Source organism: Hydractinia symbiolongicarpus, chromosome 6 (assembly GCF_029227915.1).
Source record: "Hydractinia symbiolongicarpus strain clone_291-10 chromosome 6, HSymV2.1, whole genome shotgun sequence".
In the NCBI taxonomy this organism is placed as follows: Eukaryota; Metazoa; Cnidaria; class Hydrozoa; order Anthoathecata; family Hydractiniidae; genus Hydractinia; species Hydractinia symbiolongicarpus.
This window is the reverse complement of record NC_079880.1, coordinates 30,786,992-30,804,295: the sequence shown is the minus strand read 5'-3', so window position 1 is coordinate 30,804,295 and position 17,304 is coordinate 30,786,992. Positions and strand designations below refer to the sequence as shown.

The 17,304-nt window shown below is 33.1% G+C and overlaps 1 protein-coding gene across 4 annotated transcripts; it reads right to left on the bottom strand.

The window, feature by feature from the left end:
* Positions 1–3,078: 3,078 nt before the first annotated feature.
* LOC130648119 (transmembrane protein 18-like) lies at positions 3,079–17,154 on the bottom strand. 4 transcript variants are annotated; one of them, XM_057454146.1, is made up of 6 exons: positions 17,066–17,154; positions 4,889–5,048; positions 4,573–4,690; positions 3,963–4,014; positions 3,609–3,702; positions 3,079–3,362 (listed from the first exon to the last, which is right to left on the bottom strand). In XM_057454146.1, the coding sequence occupies exons 1-6, from the start codon at positions 17,125–17,127 to the stop codon at positions 3,243–3,245; spliced, it is 606 nt and encodes a 201-aa protein (XP_057310129.1). In that variant the 5' UTR covers positions 17,128–17,154; the 3' UTR covers positions 3,079–3,242. The 4 variants fall into 4 exon arrangements, with proteins under 4 accessions (XP_057310129.1, XP_057310126.1, XP_057310130.1 ...); XM_057454143.1 differs by having other exon boundaries at positions 3,963–4,017; positions 17,066–17,153; XM_057454147.1 differs by having other exon boundaries at positions 3,963–4,017; positions 16,965–17,074.
* Positions 17,155–17,304: the final 150 nt, after the last annotated feature.

The window sequence follows — 17,304 nt, the reverse complement described above, 5'->3', positions numbered from 1 at the left end:
AGAAAATTAAAGATGGTATCCTAATTCTCAAATTGCGTATAATGTCTATTCTCTGATCCGACTTAACATGCTTAAAATTTTTTGATCATTTTTAACAAAAATGACTAACATATTTAAATTCAGGACCAAAATTTATGGAAACACGCAAATTTTAAAGTATACACTAAGTACAACTGCCTCTATTAGTAGCCAAACTTTCGATGTTTTATAAAAAAATGACCACACAAATTAACTGCAGTGAAGATTTTTCACTGCAGTTAGATATTATGGTCAAACTCTTATAAAATTTAAAACTTTAAATTACAATAAATCCTTTTGGTATTCTAAATTCCCTATGTCATATAATTTTTGCTGATAAATACAAATATGCCACTTATTTTTCTCAAAAGTTCCTTGTTTTCTTTTTTCAAAATTTGATAATGTTAAGCCTGATCCGACAATGGCTACATACTCCCTAAAATGCGCATTCAAGGCCATTGTCTTGGATAAAAATCAAAACATTATATTAAATGGCAGTTAATTGGAGCATAAAAATGATAAATATTGATAGAATTCCTATGTAAAATTCTTGTTATTTGAGGATCTCAATACACAACGATGCAACAAAAAGGATTTTGTGAAAACCTAAACGGAAGGTGTGACATTAGAGTTACACTCGTTTATATTGAGAAGCTAGAGTAGTTTACTCAAATCAAGTATAAAGTTGAAACAACAGTACTTTTATATATTCCTTCGTCCATTTTGCGGTCGACAACCATGTTTTTAGTTCGTTTTGTGAGCATGCGTATTTAATGGGAACGCTTTGCTGATCACAACAATTTTACACCCCTTCCCGAGTTCAACAATGCCCAGGGGTCAAAACAAGTCGCGAAAAGTGTAGTACATAAAGTGAACGGCAAATTATACAGCGATGTAATTGGCATGTTCAAATATGGGGATAGAAGAGCCAAAAATTAGGGTCGATATGTTGGCTAGTTTTAAAATTCAAATTATTATTCGAATTCAGATCAACATCTTGAAATACTTAAACGCAAGGTAGTAAAAATCTAGGATATTTTAAGAAATTTTATGCCTTAATAGCTTGCAAGAACAAACTTTCGCGAACAAAGTTTTTCAGAAATTCTAAGTTGGAACTTCTGAAAAACTTTGTTCGCGAAAGTTTGTTCTTGCAAGCTATTTGATATTTTTTATGTGTGAAATTTATTCAATTACTGCGTTCAACAAAATTTCTACCATAAAAAAACTTGGCAACACTAAATTTCGGAAAACTTTTTACCACCTATTGCAATTCCTTAACAACCCTCTCTACCATATTCAAACAAAAAGCCCAGGGGCTTGAAGATTTCCGCCATTAGCCGAAAAGATTTTAAAATTTGAGGTTGATCTTGAAAACGGAGAATTATGGGGTAAACAAATAATTGAGTATTCTCAATTAATATTGTAAAGGGCCTGATACACTTGTACAATGTCACTGAAATATAACTTATAATATCAATATAATTTCTTAAAATATGTTTAAAATAGAGTTATATTTTCTTATAATTTCTTATAATATAGCTATAATATGTATAATTTCAACACCTGACATGTGCGTTATACCCTCATAATTTGCTGCATTGCTATAATACTTGAATAAAATAAAATGAGTTTGATTTTAATAATATTGTTGGTGATCTGGTTTCTAATGCATTTTGTTTGTGTGACAATAAATCTATTATCTGCTAGCGTTGTTGTGGAAACAATGTTATGAAATTAAATGAAATTATAACGATATTTTAACAAATTATAAGTATTTTATAGAAAAATTATAGCTGTAAGAATGTATTTAATAATATTATGCAGTGTATCCTGGCCTTAACTACCTGCAATGTTAGAATACAACTCAATAAATAAAAAATAAAATTCATGAATAATTAATTAGTTCTGCTGAATATAACTTTAATCTACGTGCTTGAAAAATTGTACAGAAAGAAATGACGTAACATCAAGGATGGCGCATTATAAGACGATCTTCATTATGCTACACTGCACGAGCTTTAGCTTTTGATAGCATATAAACTTTAAAATAAAGTATTGTTCATTGGATAATAAAATAATCTATTGCACTGTTCGGCTTAAAACTCATTTTAGCCTCGTTCCCAGAAAAAAATCTTTAGCCGGGATAAGTTTCGGGCGTCCAGCCTAGCTGCGCTGTCTCCATCTATCTCTCTATCCCCCTATCTCCCTATCCCCTCAGGCGATTTTAAAGATTCCGCCTTCGCTGGCGGAAATCAATAATCTACCTACTTATTTTTATTAGAACGTTTGCAGTATGATACAAGCAGAATGCTTCAAATATCTGTTATAAACACTGTCTGATTAGAAAAATTCCACAAACCCACCTAACCTAATTTATTATCACCATCCCTAAATTCTAAATTCATTAAAGATAATGTAATAGTGCATTGTAAGCTGAGCGTAAGGCAGAAGAATTAGCAAATACACGTTATTTAATAAGGAAATGTGCTTAGAAAAAACTCAAAATCTTAAGAAAATTTTAAGCAAAGTTTCAGCCTGAGCGTGTTAATATCAAAATTTTGGAGACCTTGATATTAACATTTAAAATCAAAACATAAGTCTTTTTTTTAAATAAAAATAAAAGATGTCTCAAATAAAATACATAACTATGTTATTTTACAGCTGTAAAGAAATATTGTAGTTAGAGAAAAGAAAGAAAATAGAGGAATAAAAATAGAGAATAAAAAATAGGAAAAGTTTAACCTATATTCAGGTATTTTATTAAGAAAATTAAGGCTCAGTTCAGAAAACGGTTATCTTATAAAACTTGTGTAAATAGAAAAAAAAATACTAGTAAAAAACGATTTAGTTAAGTTAAAAAAAACCATCAAAATTACAGAACATTTCTGCCATAATAAATACCAAAATTTATACTGTAACAAAAACAATTATACTTGTTGTACACAAGTATATTGTTATGATGTAATTTTTTTTGCAGACGAAATAATTCTTTCGTTAAATATCAAAATGGTGGAGTACGGTTTGGCGGTGCAAAACAAATAAATAAGTGACAACAAGAAATAGTTTGCACCGAGTTGGACATCAAATCTTGATTATACATCTACAAAAATTCACCAATTACAACTTTTGTTGTTACTCTCTAATTTGGAGATATGGATTGGAGATATTGTTATACTTTTGGTCTACTTATGAACGTGTCTGCTTCGATGTCACTGCTTGTGCTTCTATTTCTTCTTCTTTGACTCGTCTTCACCTTTCGCTTTTCTCTCCCTCTCGTATTCGTCGATAATTTGTCGCTTTTTTATTTCGATCATTGCGTCTGCAGCTGCTCGTAACCACAAAATCTAAACAAAGTTTCTAATTTAGTGCCAACTAACGTACCATCTCGAACGTTCGATGGATAAAACAGATAAAAGTAAAAGGGAGTGGTTATCTAAGAAACAACTGTATGTGTGTCTCAACACGTCAACAAAAGCTGTATACAACACTAAACAGGTCGTAAAAACGTTATGTTCAAAACTTATATCTATAGGCTGTGATTTCCAGAAGTGAATTTGTGACAGTACACGTAAAGAAACCGTGCCACTTACGATTAGACATATGCAGTTGAATAGGATCGGTGCAGAAAACACTGTTGACGTGAACAAACCATTGGAGTCGAAATAATTCTCTTTCGCAAATAATCTAAATATAGAGAAATCACCAGTGAATAGTACCCTAGGTGCAGGGATCTTCGCGGTCATAAACGGTCGCAAATTTTGTTCTAATCCGCGAAAATTCTTATTGCTTCAGGAAGGTTTTCTTTACGTACGAAAACAACATTGAGAATAACGGCGAATAGGATTAGGAGAAAAAATCTCAGAAAAAAACATACAAAAACAACAAACAAAATAAACAACAACAAGAAACAACTCAAAGAAACAAAATAAAAGATGGCAGCTTACTTCCAGTTTTCAGCTGAATATTCATTCAGTTTTTCAGATAAATACACCAACACTACTGAAATGTAAAAGAACAGTCTAATTGCTAGTTCTTAAACTTTTTACATTGGATAGCAAGTAAAACTAGTACCGCCTAAAAAAATTGGTAAATTATCAAACCAAAACTTTCGCCAAATTTAATACAAAATACACCGACATCCCGATTAAATTCCTTTTTAAACTAAGTATCATAAATATCCCTCAATTTTGCTTAAACCTTTATAAAAAAGGAGCTGTTCCACTTCCTCAAGATTTTTCTATGGTATAAAGCCTGCAAGACAAGTCCCCAAGTGCATTTAATGTCCTTCTCCGAGTTTAATGGAAGAATTTGAGACTCATTTTCGTTCACGGATTGGCATAGCTTAAAAACAAAAGAGAAAGAAAGAAAGAAAATAATTTGCTTTATTTTCATTGTAAAGAATATACGATTAAAACTACCCAAAGTAACAAAACCGTAGGAAGTCACGATTTTCTTTGAGGTCAACGCTAATACAGTTAAATACAGATACCAAATAAAATTTTCTCCTCCAGATAAAAGATCAACACGTGAGAGGCATGCTAATAAAAAACTTACACAGCGAAAAGAAAATGACGTATTGTGTATTGTAATGCTTTCCTGACGCTACGACGACCACGAAACATAACAAATGAAACACCATTAACGCAACTAGCCACGGCTCAAACCAGGGTATCTAAACAAAAATGGTAACGCTATATGCGTCAAAGGCACAATATCCGAAATAATCAAAGAAAAAAAATTAGAAGATTTAAAACGGGTGCAAACATAACTCTTTTGTTTGGTTAACAAACAAAAGAGTTTGTTTGCTTAATACCTGTCTCGCTCAACCAGATTATCCAAAAATATAATAATAACAGCAAAATTATATTACCGCCTTGATGAAATCCCAATAATTATCTACTTGTCTTGTGAAATGGTTGGGCATACCAGAGCTGTGTTGAGATCTTCTCGGCGGGACCTTCCTTTCTTCGTCGTTTCCATATTGTCTCGCTAACCTCTCATGTATTTCTTGAAAAGCACTCATGAAGAGGCTAAAGATAAATAGCAAACCACATTAACAGGCGTTGCTTTGTGGTCAATGTTACGGAGGACGGAAAAGAGAAATATAATGCATAGAAAGTACTTTAAATTTAAGGGACTACTAAACATTATTGTGTGAACAGATTCCGTATCATATTTCTTCATGGCCAACCCCTACCAACACAGCTCAAAGCTTAAAAGGGCGTCATTGTTTAAGTTATTCTGGAAATATTAAAATATAATCACAAAACTTAAAAAGTATTGACTTTGTAATTGGAGCGTGTGTTTAAACTGATTCTTATATTAAATTACGACAACATCGATGATGTATACGTGAGAAGACGTAGGAGAGTTGCAGAAGACGTAGGAGATTTGCAGAATACGTAGTAAGTGAAGAGTTGCAGAAGACGTAGGAGAGTTGCAGAAGACGTAGTAAGTGAAGAGTTGCAGAAGACGTAGGAGAGTTGCAGAAGACGTAGTAAGTGAAGATTTGCAGAAGACGTAGGAGAGTTGCAGAAGACGTAGTAAGTGAAGAGTTACAGGAAGCTAAACATCAAGCAATAGCAACTATTGACTGTACAACTATGTCTGAACCCTCGACGTAGTAAACGTGTTTTTGTTAACTCTTTCGTTGCAAGCAAAATTTTGTTAATTTTCACGACTGAAAAAAACACGTCAAGGGAGGATTAAAAGTCAGTATAGAATCGGTGAGGAATCAAGTTCGCAAAACTTGGCACAAACAATCAAAGATCTCGTCTTAGAAAATGTGGTTGTGTTTGTTCCTACTTGTAGCATTTTACACACACGTGTTGCCATGCCAACAAGATGAATGCACTGGTGATTTCTGTACATTGGAGGATCCGAGAAAATTCTTTAGAGCGGACATGATGAACTATATCAACCCAAAGTTAAACTTAACTGAGCTGTATGAAGAAATTACGGCTGGTAAGGGTTACGTTAATATACCGCAAGTATTTACGCCGTCTGAAATTAAACATGCCCGCGATTTAATACATTATTTAATTAAAACACAAGGTAAAAAAGCGACACATTTTCAAGGATACGAAGAAGCGAAACCTGAACTACAAGCAAGAGTTTGGAACTTATTAAACAAAGGCAAAATCTGGGAAAAGATCGTCCAACATCCGCTGATAGTAAACATTGGAGCGATGATACTTGGAGATGACTTCCAACTTGGTTCGATCGCAACAAACACGATCTTTCCAGGCGGGAGTGGGCAAGAGCCACACATCGACTATCCATACTGGGACTATCACGACCGCAAGCATTGGCCTGCAAAGCCGAAAGTAAAAGAAGTTCCCTTCCATATGAACATGCAGGTGACTATACCACTGGATGATTTTACCGCTCAAAATGGCGCAACAGCAGTGAGACCACGCTCGCAACTTGAAATCTCCTACCCATCGGACGGTGATGAGTTTCACGCCAACATGGTTCAAACAACAGGCAAGGCTGGAGATATGATCGTATTTGTGGGTCTACTTCATCACTGCGCCATGCCAAACAAAAGCAACGATTCCAGGACGGGAGTAATTATCCAGTACCTCCCTAAATACGTCAGACCAATGGAAGACTTAAAAAGAAGCGTAAAGCCAGAGGTGTTGAAGCGAGCAAGTCCAGTCCTTCATAAACTTTTACTGCTCGATTACGATTACCCTGCAGTGTTGGACGAGTTTGAAGCCACCAGCACTGAAGGATCGAAGTCAAAATTAAAAACGGAATTATAAAACCGCATTTCACAATTTAACAAAGGATAAACGTTTTTTTTTTATTCTTAGTGTAAAAATTACGACTTGTTGAATGAAATAAGCATCCATTTACGTCTAATAAAAACAGAATGATTCTATGAAAATGCTTTTATTTATAAGAGTCGTTAGAAATTAAACCAATCCGTTACAGGGCGTGGTTGCAATTATATTTTTGTACTTACAATTTTGTATGAAATAATAAATTGTGAAAAGATCAATTTTTACCAGATATATATTCATGAATTCATTCAATTTGCAATTCCTTGGGGTAATTATACGTTCTTGTGTAATTAGCATGACTGAAATATTTTCTATTTATTTCCAGTGACTGAAATGCTTTCTATTTATTTCCAGTGACTGAAATGCTTTCTATTTATTTCCAGTGACTGAAATACTTTCTATTTGTTTCCAGTGACTGAAATGCTTTCTATTTATTTCCAGTGACTGAAATACTTTCTATTTATTTCCAGTGACTGAAATGCTTTCTATTTATTTCCAGTGACTGAAATGCTTTCTATTTATTTCCAGTGACTGAAATGCTTTCTATTTATTTCCAGTGACTGAAATACTTTCTATTTATTTCCAGTGACTGAAATGCTTTCTATTTATTTCCAGTGACTGAAATACTTTCTCTTTATTTCCAGTGACTGAAATGCTTTCTGTTTATTTCCAGTGACTGAAATGCTTTCTATTTATTTCCAGTGACTGAAATACTTTCTACTCACACAGGACCCATTTTTGTCACCGGACCAAATATACGCGTGTTTTGCCATGCTTTAAGATAGGAAAATTGTTATTACAACATTACAATGTTTAAAGCATAAAATCTACTTAATGTTTACGGCCGTATTACATCACTATTTTTTTTCTTACCATGGAAGTTCTGGAGTCAAAGTTCTTGAGTCTACTATCTAAATTCTTTGTGAGGGTAAGGGCGTTGAAAGGACAGAGCGCCAAATATATAATTCACATAGACCTGATTTAATGATTTGACTATTCATAACTTTTTAAGAGATCCAAACATTTTCAGAAAAATATTTTGTCAGCCATTGGTAATGTGCGCAATCTATGAAAACCTTTAATATTATTTAATAAATAAATTGGTGGAATTGATAGACTTTAATTTTTTCTGATGCTGAAAGTTTTTAAGTGTCACAAAAAAGGAATTAACATAGTATTGTAAGAAATGGAAAGGTTGCACGTAATTTATAATCTCAGCCATATTTGGGCATGGCCATATGTGGGCAAACCCACTCTGCAGAGGTAAAATTTCGCCATAGGTACAACTTCGCCATGAAGAAATAAACTCCATTCATGCCACCTTAAGGCATTCAAACTCACTTTCAATTAAAAATAGTAATAGGCTAAGTTTTATATATACATTGATTATCCGGAATATCCGAATGTGTACATTAAGCAGGGAATTCCACGAAGAAAACAACACGTGTGCTACACATCGCACGCTTAAATCTATTTTAGAAAATTTGCGCGTGCGTTTTTTCGATTTTTTTCCTGGTTTATTTCACTCTCATCAGTCCCGTGAGTGTTCTTTAAGTGGTGTAAAAGTGCTAAATATATTAACAAAACACCTTGGTTCGTTGTAGGAAGTAATTTATAATAGGTAAATAACATATAATTAAATTTAAACAGTGGATGAAAAGACGCTGACACGTGCCACACGTTGCACTTACTGCAATAGTCTGCCATTTTGTTTGTAGTGCTATTTATCGCCAACCTTGTTCCCAGGGTTATATTTTCTCTGTAGGTTATCTATTATCTTTAAAAATGGTAAAAATGGGAGTCATTTTTTATTTATTGAGGTTTCAAGTTTTGTTTGTTACCTTTTGGGAGACGGCTTGTTTGGAATAGTTTAAAGTTGTTTTTAGATTTAAAGTTGTTCTTTAGATTTTTAAAAGTAAAACAAGTATGTTATGTTCTTTTATACAGTTAGAATTTTAAAATAAAATGTTCAACATTTAATTTCACACAGGCAGAAAAAAACACATTTAGTTTAAACACGGGGAAAAAAACACGGCGTTTAATTAACGTTTTTAAAAAAATTTAATTTAACCACAAGTGGTTATAAACTGTTTTTAATGATACAGTTGAAGCTGTCGATGTAAAACGATTGATTTTTGGATTACAGTTTTTAATAGTTAAATGCTTAAAGCATAGCCTTAAGCGGCGATATTAACTACGCTGTAGAAAATCAACTATTAAAATTCATTCGTTAATTTTTTTACTTTACGCAAGTAAAGAGCGTAATTAGCGTGTGCGATGAATCGCACGCCTGAAAAGCTGTTGCACGTGTGTGGGCGCGTGCGCGTGCGATCGCACGCGTCTCATGGAATTCCCTGATTAAGAACTAAAATTATTATTTTAGCGGAAAATATTTGGACAAGATTTATAACGTCAAAAAATGTATGGGTAATTCTTTTAAACAAACTTTACCAAATTTCAAAAGTAATGATTATCAGGAAATGACACAAAAAGGTTAGAAGCATTTAAAGTGTACTATATTCAATCAAGACCTAAAAAAGGGGTTTCAGGATCTAACTTTATATAAAGAGCCTCAGCCAAATGATCATGGTCAAAAATTAAAGGGGGTTTCTACCTGTGTTTAGTTAAATGCTTGTAAAAGTGAAAATAAACAGGTTACATTTAAAATTAAATGCTTTAGAAAAAGTTGTATAATTTATGAACTAATATAAAAAAGAACCAACTTAAATGTGTTACTATGTATAGAGATATAACTTTTTACTTTATGTGAAAAAAAGCAGGTTACATGCATGCCGGGTTACGCTTAGGTTACTATTTAAAACACTTGTAAAATTACTTCGAGAAATGGTTAAAAGATAGAACTTTATATTTATCTTTTCAAAGATACAAATTTTGAAATAAGTGAAGTTAAATGGGTTACCTTAATGTTCCAGGGGAGTAAAACAGAGTTACAAGCCCTAACAATGCCACAAAATAAGGTTGAATGTAGTTTTGTATATACTAATTTTGTTTTGTACTTTTTATGTACTTGCTTTAAGTTTAAAGTGAAATTGAGAAAACTGTGAAATTACCTGTGTTACATCATTTTTGTTTCTGTTCTAGTTGGTAAGTACATAAATTATTAGAATAATTGCTTTTTAAAATTTTTAATGCCTGTAAGGTTACTTTGAGAAATGGTTTACTTTATATTTATCTTCTTACAGGTACAAATTTTGAAATAAGTGAAATTAAATGGGTTATACTAACATTCTGGGTGAGTAAAACAGAGTTACAAGCCATAATTGCTTTTTTTCTAATTTTTACATTAAAATTCCAAACTTCAAATTCCATTTCCTCAAACAAAAACAAAATGGGTTAGATGTTTGAACCAAAACTTATGACATTGCATTGCAATGTTTGCTACCATTATGTTTTACCTAGTCTTTTTTATCAAACCATGTGCTACAAAGTTTCAAAATATAAACTCAAAACGTTTTGGTAACTCTTTCTAGGTAAAAACTAATATAAAGTCATGGCTTATCAATGTGACAAATGCAAAAAGACCTAAAACACCGACAACATCTATACAGGCATAAGCTGAGTTGTGAACAAGTTTTTCTGTAGAAAGTGTAGTAAGACTTTTACCAGAAAAGATTTATTGAAGTCACATAATTCCAAGTGCAAAGGCAAGATGGAGAAGAAATGTCAAGTATGTGGAAAAGAATTTAACTACCAATGGTTTCTTAATAGACATGTGAAGATGCATGAAGGAGATACTGAAACATTTTGTGGCAAAAGTTATAAGAGAAGTTCATTGGTAGACAGATCTAGCAATTCCATTGAATACGATGTTCAATTTGGCTTTGAAGAGTTTGGCTTCAGGGCAGTTGGCTTTTATTTAAGTTAGTAGAACAGATGAAAGTATTGAGGTACCTTTCCAGAAGTTTTTAGAAAGTATTTAAGTTTCTCCCATTTAGCTTGTTTTAGTATAGAGTAAGACTTCAGGATTTTTTAGGACTGACTTTCACACAGAAAAAGATTTGTCTTCTTAAACATAGGTTTATACTGATCACAAATGAAGAGTCTACTGTAGAGTGTGATACCATTGATGACTGTGGGTTAAAAAATTTCTGCAGGGCAACCATACTTAAAGGGTCGCTTTTTAGAGAAATTTGGAAAATCTAGTGATGGCCTGAAGTTTAAAATTGAAAGCTAAAGGCACACATTCTTTTTCAAAGAAAGTGTGGTTTACACTCTTGGTAATTTTAAACAATCTGTTGGAAACTTTCACACAATTTCAGATGCTGACTATTGTGACATTTTGTGGTATGTTGAGCATTTTGGTGTATCACCAATTTGATTTAGATTTTAGATTTGCTAGTTTATTTCCAAACTTCCATATTTAGTTTTTAATAACTATACTATGGTTTACGAGCAACATTTGTTTTCTTCTTTATTTTTAGAGCAACATCTTGCTTCTACTTTATAACCCAGATTTTTTCACGTAATGAAAAAAGTATTAGTTTGTTGATAAAAGTCATAGCTTGCATTTGCATATAAGAAAGTTTACTATCAAAATATGCTCTTTGAAAGACTTTGTAAATTTCAGCAAAAAAAGCCATTCTAGGAAGTTTTTGACAATGCTTTGTGTAACCCATTTACCCTCACAAATCAGTATAACTTTAATGCAAATTGTAATTTAATTCACCTTTTTACTTAATCAAGTTGGATGTAAGCTTTTTAGGGTTACTTTAAAACTTAAATTTCGATGTAACCTGTTAATTTTCACTCAAATGATCACTTTGAACTACTAGAGGTAAAATTGATACTACTACAATGAAAAAAAGTCTAAGTTTGACTATTTAAAAACTCTTGCAACCCTAAAATAAGGTAACCCACAAATTTTCACTTTTCTTCAGTGAAATCCTTTCACATTTTTATAACAAGATGTACCCCTATAACCCTTTGGTCATTTAAACTAGTCTTCCGTCTTGTAACATTAAGGTTAAATATTCAGGGTTACTTTTAATGGTAGCTGATATTTTCTTCTGTAACCTATTTATTTTTACTAAGTTGTAAACTACTAGAATAAAAGATAATAGCAGTGTACACTATTGCTGAAACTTTCAGCTTTCTAGGACCTAGTAACCTAAAGTTCTTCACTTTTTTAGAAAATCCATCGAAATTTAATTTTTTTTTTGATGGCACAGTAGTTTAGATCATAATCAAATGTGAGAATAACGAAAATAATAAGTACAAAAACTGCAGTTTTTATTGATTTTCTGTTTATATATACATAATTTCTATGCACTGGTCCATTTTAAAAAAAATAGAAAAACTAAAATTTTTGGAGACAAATTTTGGACAGAAAAATTTTCAGACAAAAAAAATCCGAAAGTTTTTCTGTCCGAAAATTTTCGTTTTTATTGTACCTCTGCTTGCAAATTGTACCACTGCAGATTCCATTGGTCAAGAGCATCTGTGATACATCAGTGGTTAGGATTTAACTTTAGTTTTAATCAATAATCTTTAAAATAAGCCACAATAGGGTGGCAAATAGCTGGGTGCAAGGTAAATGTTTTTCATAAAAAAGTCAGATGTCATGATCAGTTGGGATCTAGGTTAGGTCAACTATTTACCTGCTGATATTGCGACTGTCGAGCTTTCTTAGGCTGAAGGAACTGATAACTCAGAATACTGTTGTCTGCATCACAAAAGTACCATTAGGAAATTTTCATTATTTATTATTTTGCCTCTGCACTTGTGTTACCATGCAAAATGGTGTTTAAAGGTTATTTTAAAAAACCCTGACCCTTGCATTACATCTGTTATAGCACACGTCAAGAAGCTATTTTCCTGGTGATCACTGCACTGCAAAACCACATTGTCTGGTTCAGTAAGCCAAGTAAAAAAAACACTTTTTTTAAAGTATGCGAGATTTGAGCAGGGTTATAATTGGTCAGTATTTTATCAAAATAGAGAAAAATAAAGTAAAATGTTGGTGCTAGGGTGTAGTGTGCCTCAAATTTTACCTTTTTGGAAAAGTAGGACAATAATACATTTTTTAAAATAATGAACTTTTTCACGTGGTGGTAACTGCGATCTTTGATGGCCCTTATGGATCACTTTTATTCTTGATAAAAACACTTTTTTCCTCAGTCAAAACAACAGCCTTCGAATTTCGCTTCGGCACTCGGCAATTGCCGAAGTATTAGCAGTTATAAGGCTTTCGCTTCGGCAATAATATTGCCGAAGAAAAACTCGATTGTTGACTGTTGTAGTTTCCCTTTTTTTTATGAATATTCATATTATCCATACTCCTAGATTTCATCAAACAGATATCGCCACAATCACACAAATAACTTTCTACTGCCCACTAAATAAAAAACATTTAGTCTCGATGCCCCCAGCTATTGAATTCTCTTTTAAGGGAGAATGTTGTAAAACCCTTAAACGACGTGAAGGTAGACGACACGATCCCTTCAACCAATTCACTGCACTGTGTTGACAAACTTAATGTTGGCCCGTAGTTTTATTCAGTTCAGCCTGCGGTTCAAAATAGTGGAGTGACCAAGTAAAGTTGTATTATCGTTCCCAAGAAAAACAAAAACATCAGGATTAACTCAGTTGAATTTGTTGATGTTTGATACTCGTCAAGGCTTGGCATCATATTTATATTTTTTTCATTTTAAAAAGTGTCAAAGAAAGTGCCGAAGTCTGCCGAGGCAATTGACGAAGGTCTTCAGTACTTTTGACCATTGTCTTCGGCATTTTTTCTGCTGAAGGACTGCCAAAGTGATTTTGAAAAATTGCGAAGTTACTTCGGTATTTATTTGCCGAAGCAAATATATATGAAATTCGAAGACTGAAACAATTGGTTCTTTCCTCAGAAATCTTCTTTCCTGTTCAAAGCACTTCTCTTCCAAAGTGAAAAACACTCTCTTCCATAAACTCTAAAAAATCTTAGCCCAAATTCTGGTCTGGAATATTGATTAAGCTGGACTTTGATAACAAACACTAGGCTTTTCGATATATAATAGATGACGGAGAAAATTCCTGTAGACAAGGGTGAATAATTGACATACTAGTTCCCAACCATGAAAAAGATCAAGTGGTGTTATCAATTAATAAATCTCCAAAAAAATTAATGGTAGTGGACCATAAACTGGTATTTCGTTTTTTAATAAGAATACAAAATTCTAACCTGGCTGTTCATTATTCTTTATTCTATTGTTCTAAACAAAAGACTAATTGTAAACCTAAATCTCACTCCCATATTCTATAAAGCACATTCTTTAAAAAGAAAAAGCATGTTGTACTTTTTTAGTGGACACTATCATGATTTTGAGGACTTTCTTTTGCCATTTATTGGCAAAATCTATTGATAAATAAAACCATGCAGTAACTACTTTGCTACTGATCTGAATTGATTTGTGATATGATTTTATTCATATGCACATGCACTAGGACCTGCTACAAGCTGTTGGTAAAGTAAAGAGGAAGTCCGGTAAATTTTTAAAATTTATAAAATCACAATATTACATGTCTGTATAACAGCCAAAATATTTTTTTCAGCTGCAAGGTTCTAAAAGTCATGAAAAAAGCAATTTTCCCTCATACCATTTCTACTTTCACTTCATGATATTTTTCCGCAACGAGTAGTCTGGACACTAATATTCTTCTGACATCATTCGTGACAACACATTACTTCATTGCAGTAGTAAACTTATCTTGAAGTAGTTATGTCATCTTCCTCTTCTGATGTAAGCGATGGTGAATTTAATGAAGATGAAGAATTTGGTTTATTTCCTTTCATGTTCGAACGGGAACAGAGTCAAAGTGAAGTGGCTGCAGCTTTAGAAAACAACGTTGGTGCAGAAAACTGCAATGTTGAAGCTGGAAATTGTGTTGGAAATGTTGAGTGGTGCCAGTGCAAAAAGGGTAAAACTATGGTCACTGAAGCGGAAAGTTTATGTTGTTGTGATAAAAATGATATTCCGGACGGTCATTTTCAAAGTTTCTGTTGAATAAAATATCTTCTTATCGTGTATTTTACTTCCTTGTTTGTTACATTACTTGTTTGTTACATTGTTGATATACACACTGGGGTAAGCCTTTTTAAAGATCTTTTTTCTTTTTTCGCTTAGGTCATAGGTGTGTTACAAATTCGAATGAATTCAAAATGGTTTGTTTGCCTGAACCCGTGCTATGGACAGCACTAGGTGCTATTCACAACATGAGAGGGATTCATCATAAACTGTGCAACAGATCATATCGGTTTGCTGCTTATAAACAATATGGTGGGTGTATAGAAGACTGGGCATAGGTTATCGAAAACCTATACCATTATGTGTTGTGTGGGTAATCCATAATGAATACCTGCAGCCCAATGGGGTATAAGTGCCATACATAGAGTCAGGAATGGATTTGGACAAATAAAATATAAGAACATGTACAATTGTAAAGATGATGAATGAAATTTTTACAATATATGTTTTTAAAATATAACAAATCTCCCCCGGAATTGTAAAATAAGCGTTTCCTGATGTAATGCTAAATCTCATTTCTAAACCAGGGGGGGTTACTTTTAGGTGAATTTTGAACGCATATTCCAGAGAACAACTTCCTTCCAAGGGTTTATTTTTAATGCCATATTTGTGGGTGTCTCAGGCAACTTAAAAAATTTAGGACCTTTAATTTTTTGAACCAAACCAAACACTTTCTTCATCAAGTTGTATTTCTTTTCTTTCGGATTCATTACCTTTTTTGCCACCCACTCCTTCATAATTTTGGTGAAAATGAACTTCAACCTCCCATCGGATGTAGTGGCTTGTTGTCGTTCTACACCCGAGTTGTGGTCAAGCACAGCTAGTTGCGTCCTAGCAACCATCCCAGCGTATGAGTACTTGAATGGTAAACCTTGAGCTGTCCAGTGTGCTTGAAATCAGCTACGTATTTAAAATCGTTTAGTAGCTGTTTTTCATTAACAATTTTCTCCCGGGCGATGTAAGCAGGGTTTTCTTCGGTTAACCACTACTTCTGAGCTTGTTGTAGCAGGGTAAGTTCTTCATGATATAGTGTATTATTTACCCAATAATATACCCCACGGATACGCAGGTAGCGGCTTCGAGAATGAAAATACCGTAGAATAGCGTTTGGTAATAATTTAAACTTTCTCACAGAGCCACAGATAAATAAAAAAAAATGTAGTTTTACCTCCTGGTTATTAATGGACAAAAAGATCAAAAGACAGTTGTATTGAAGGTGAATAAAGTTCGCAACAAGCTTATTTACAAAAGAGATAATTTGAAAAGAAGTCAAGAAAAATTTAAGAAGTGCAAGAAATACCTTGACATTGCATTGAAAACATTTGGACGTGAAATGCATACCACAAAGAACGAAATTCGTGTCTGCTGGATATGGTGTATCTCGCTTTATAGCTGCTAGCTATTTCTTACGATGTTGTTTATTTTACATCAGCTACCGATTTTTTGGTGGACGAGTTTTAAGCACCACAAGTAACCATGATAACAGTAAAAAACAATAGTATATTTATGACTTGTTTGAAGTGGTGTATTTGACAACTGAAGAATTGCGGCATGCAGAAAGCTGTTGTCATGAATACGTCAAAATAAACAATGGAGCCCAGACCTCCATGATAACAATAAAAATTTTGTGTCATTTAAAAAAAAAGTTGCAATCCTAAACTTTGATAGACATCTATATCATTTGTAATACAAATTTTTAAAAAAATATTTTCAGAAATTATTCACACGATTTTTGATTTTTAAAAAAAAATTTGAAAAATGACTGGACTTCCCCTGTAATCCCTTGTTAGCCAGGTATACTTCCTGCGAAAAGTAAAAAAATATATATACAGACCATGTGTGTAAATTTGCAGACCAGATTTTTAAATTAAGTTGTAAAGAAAAAGTTTTGGACCACGTGCAGAGAAGTGTTATGTTCAGAAAAGAAGTGTAAAAATACAGAAAAGGTGAGAATACAGAAGAAAACCGTTTAAATCATAGAAAAGAAGTGCTTTTAAATTGGAAGAGAAGTGAGCCATAGAGGCCATCGTAGGTAACTAGCTAAATGTATAGCTCCATGCGGGCGGCCTGGACGGTACAAACTGAGGTAGAACTTCCTTCTGCCTTAGCTACAGGCTCAACTGTAACTCACGTGTTATTATCCACTCATTTGCTACGGCATAGTCAGTACAAACGGTTATGCTCATAAAAAATAGTGCAGCTAGCTAGCTACAGTCAGTATCTCTGTTTTACCTTGGTTTGCGTGGAACTTTATCGTCGGCCATTTTGATTGTTGTATGTCTTCTACGGCCCATCGTTTTTCTTTCGTTTTCGATTTTAAAGTGCAAGTAAAAGGTAGGGAGCTTAAAAAGTTTAAAAAAATTTTAAGGACAAATAATCTATTTAATAAATTGAAAAAAAGTTATTTTAAAAAATAGTACATTTATTGTATTTTTCTTTTTATAATTATTCTTTTCAACGCAATACTTGTA

What these genes read in the sequence shown, in the direction of transcription:
- LOC130648119 (XM_057454143.1), bottom strand. Translation starts at nt 17,127, where the DNA reads ATGGGCCGTAGAAGACATACAACAATCAAAATGGCCGACGATAAAGTT. An exon ending in ATTGGGATTTCATCAAGGCG is followed by an intron (nt 4,691 to 4,888) that starts GTAATATAATTT and finishes ATTTTTGTTTAG; the next exon opens with ATACCCTGGTTTGAGCCGTG. An exon ending in CGTCATTTTCTTTTCGCTGT is followed by an intron (nt 4,018 to 4,572) that starts GTAAGTTTTTTA and finishes TTTACATTTCAG; the next exon opens with TAGTGTTGGTGTATTTATCT.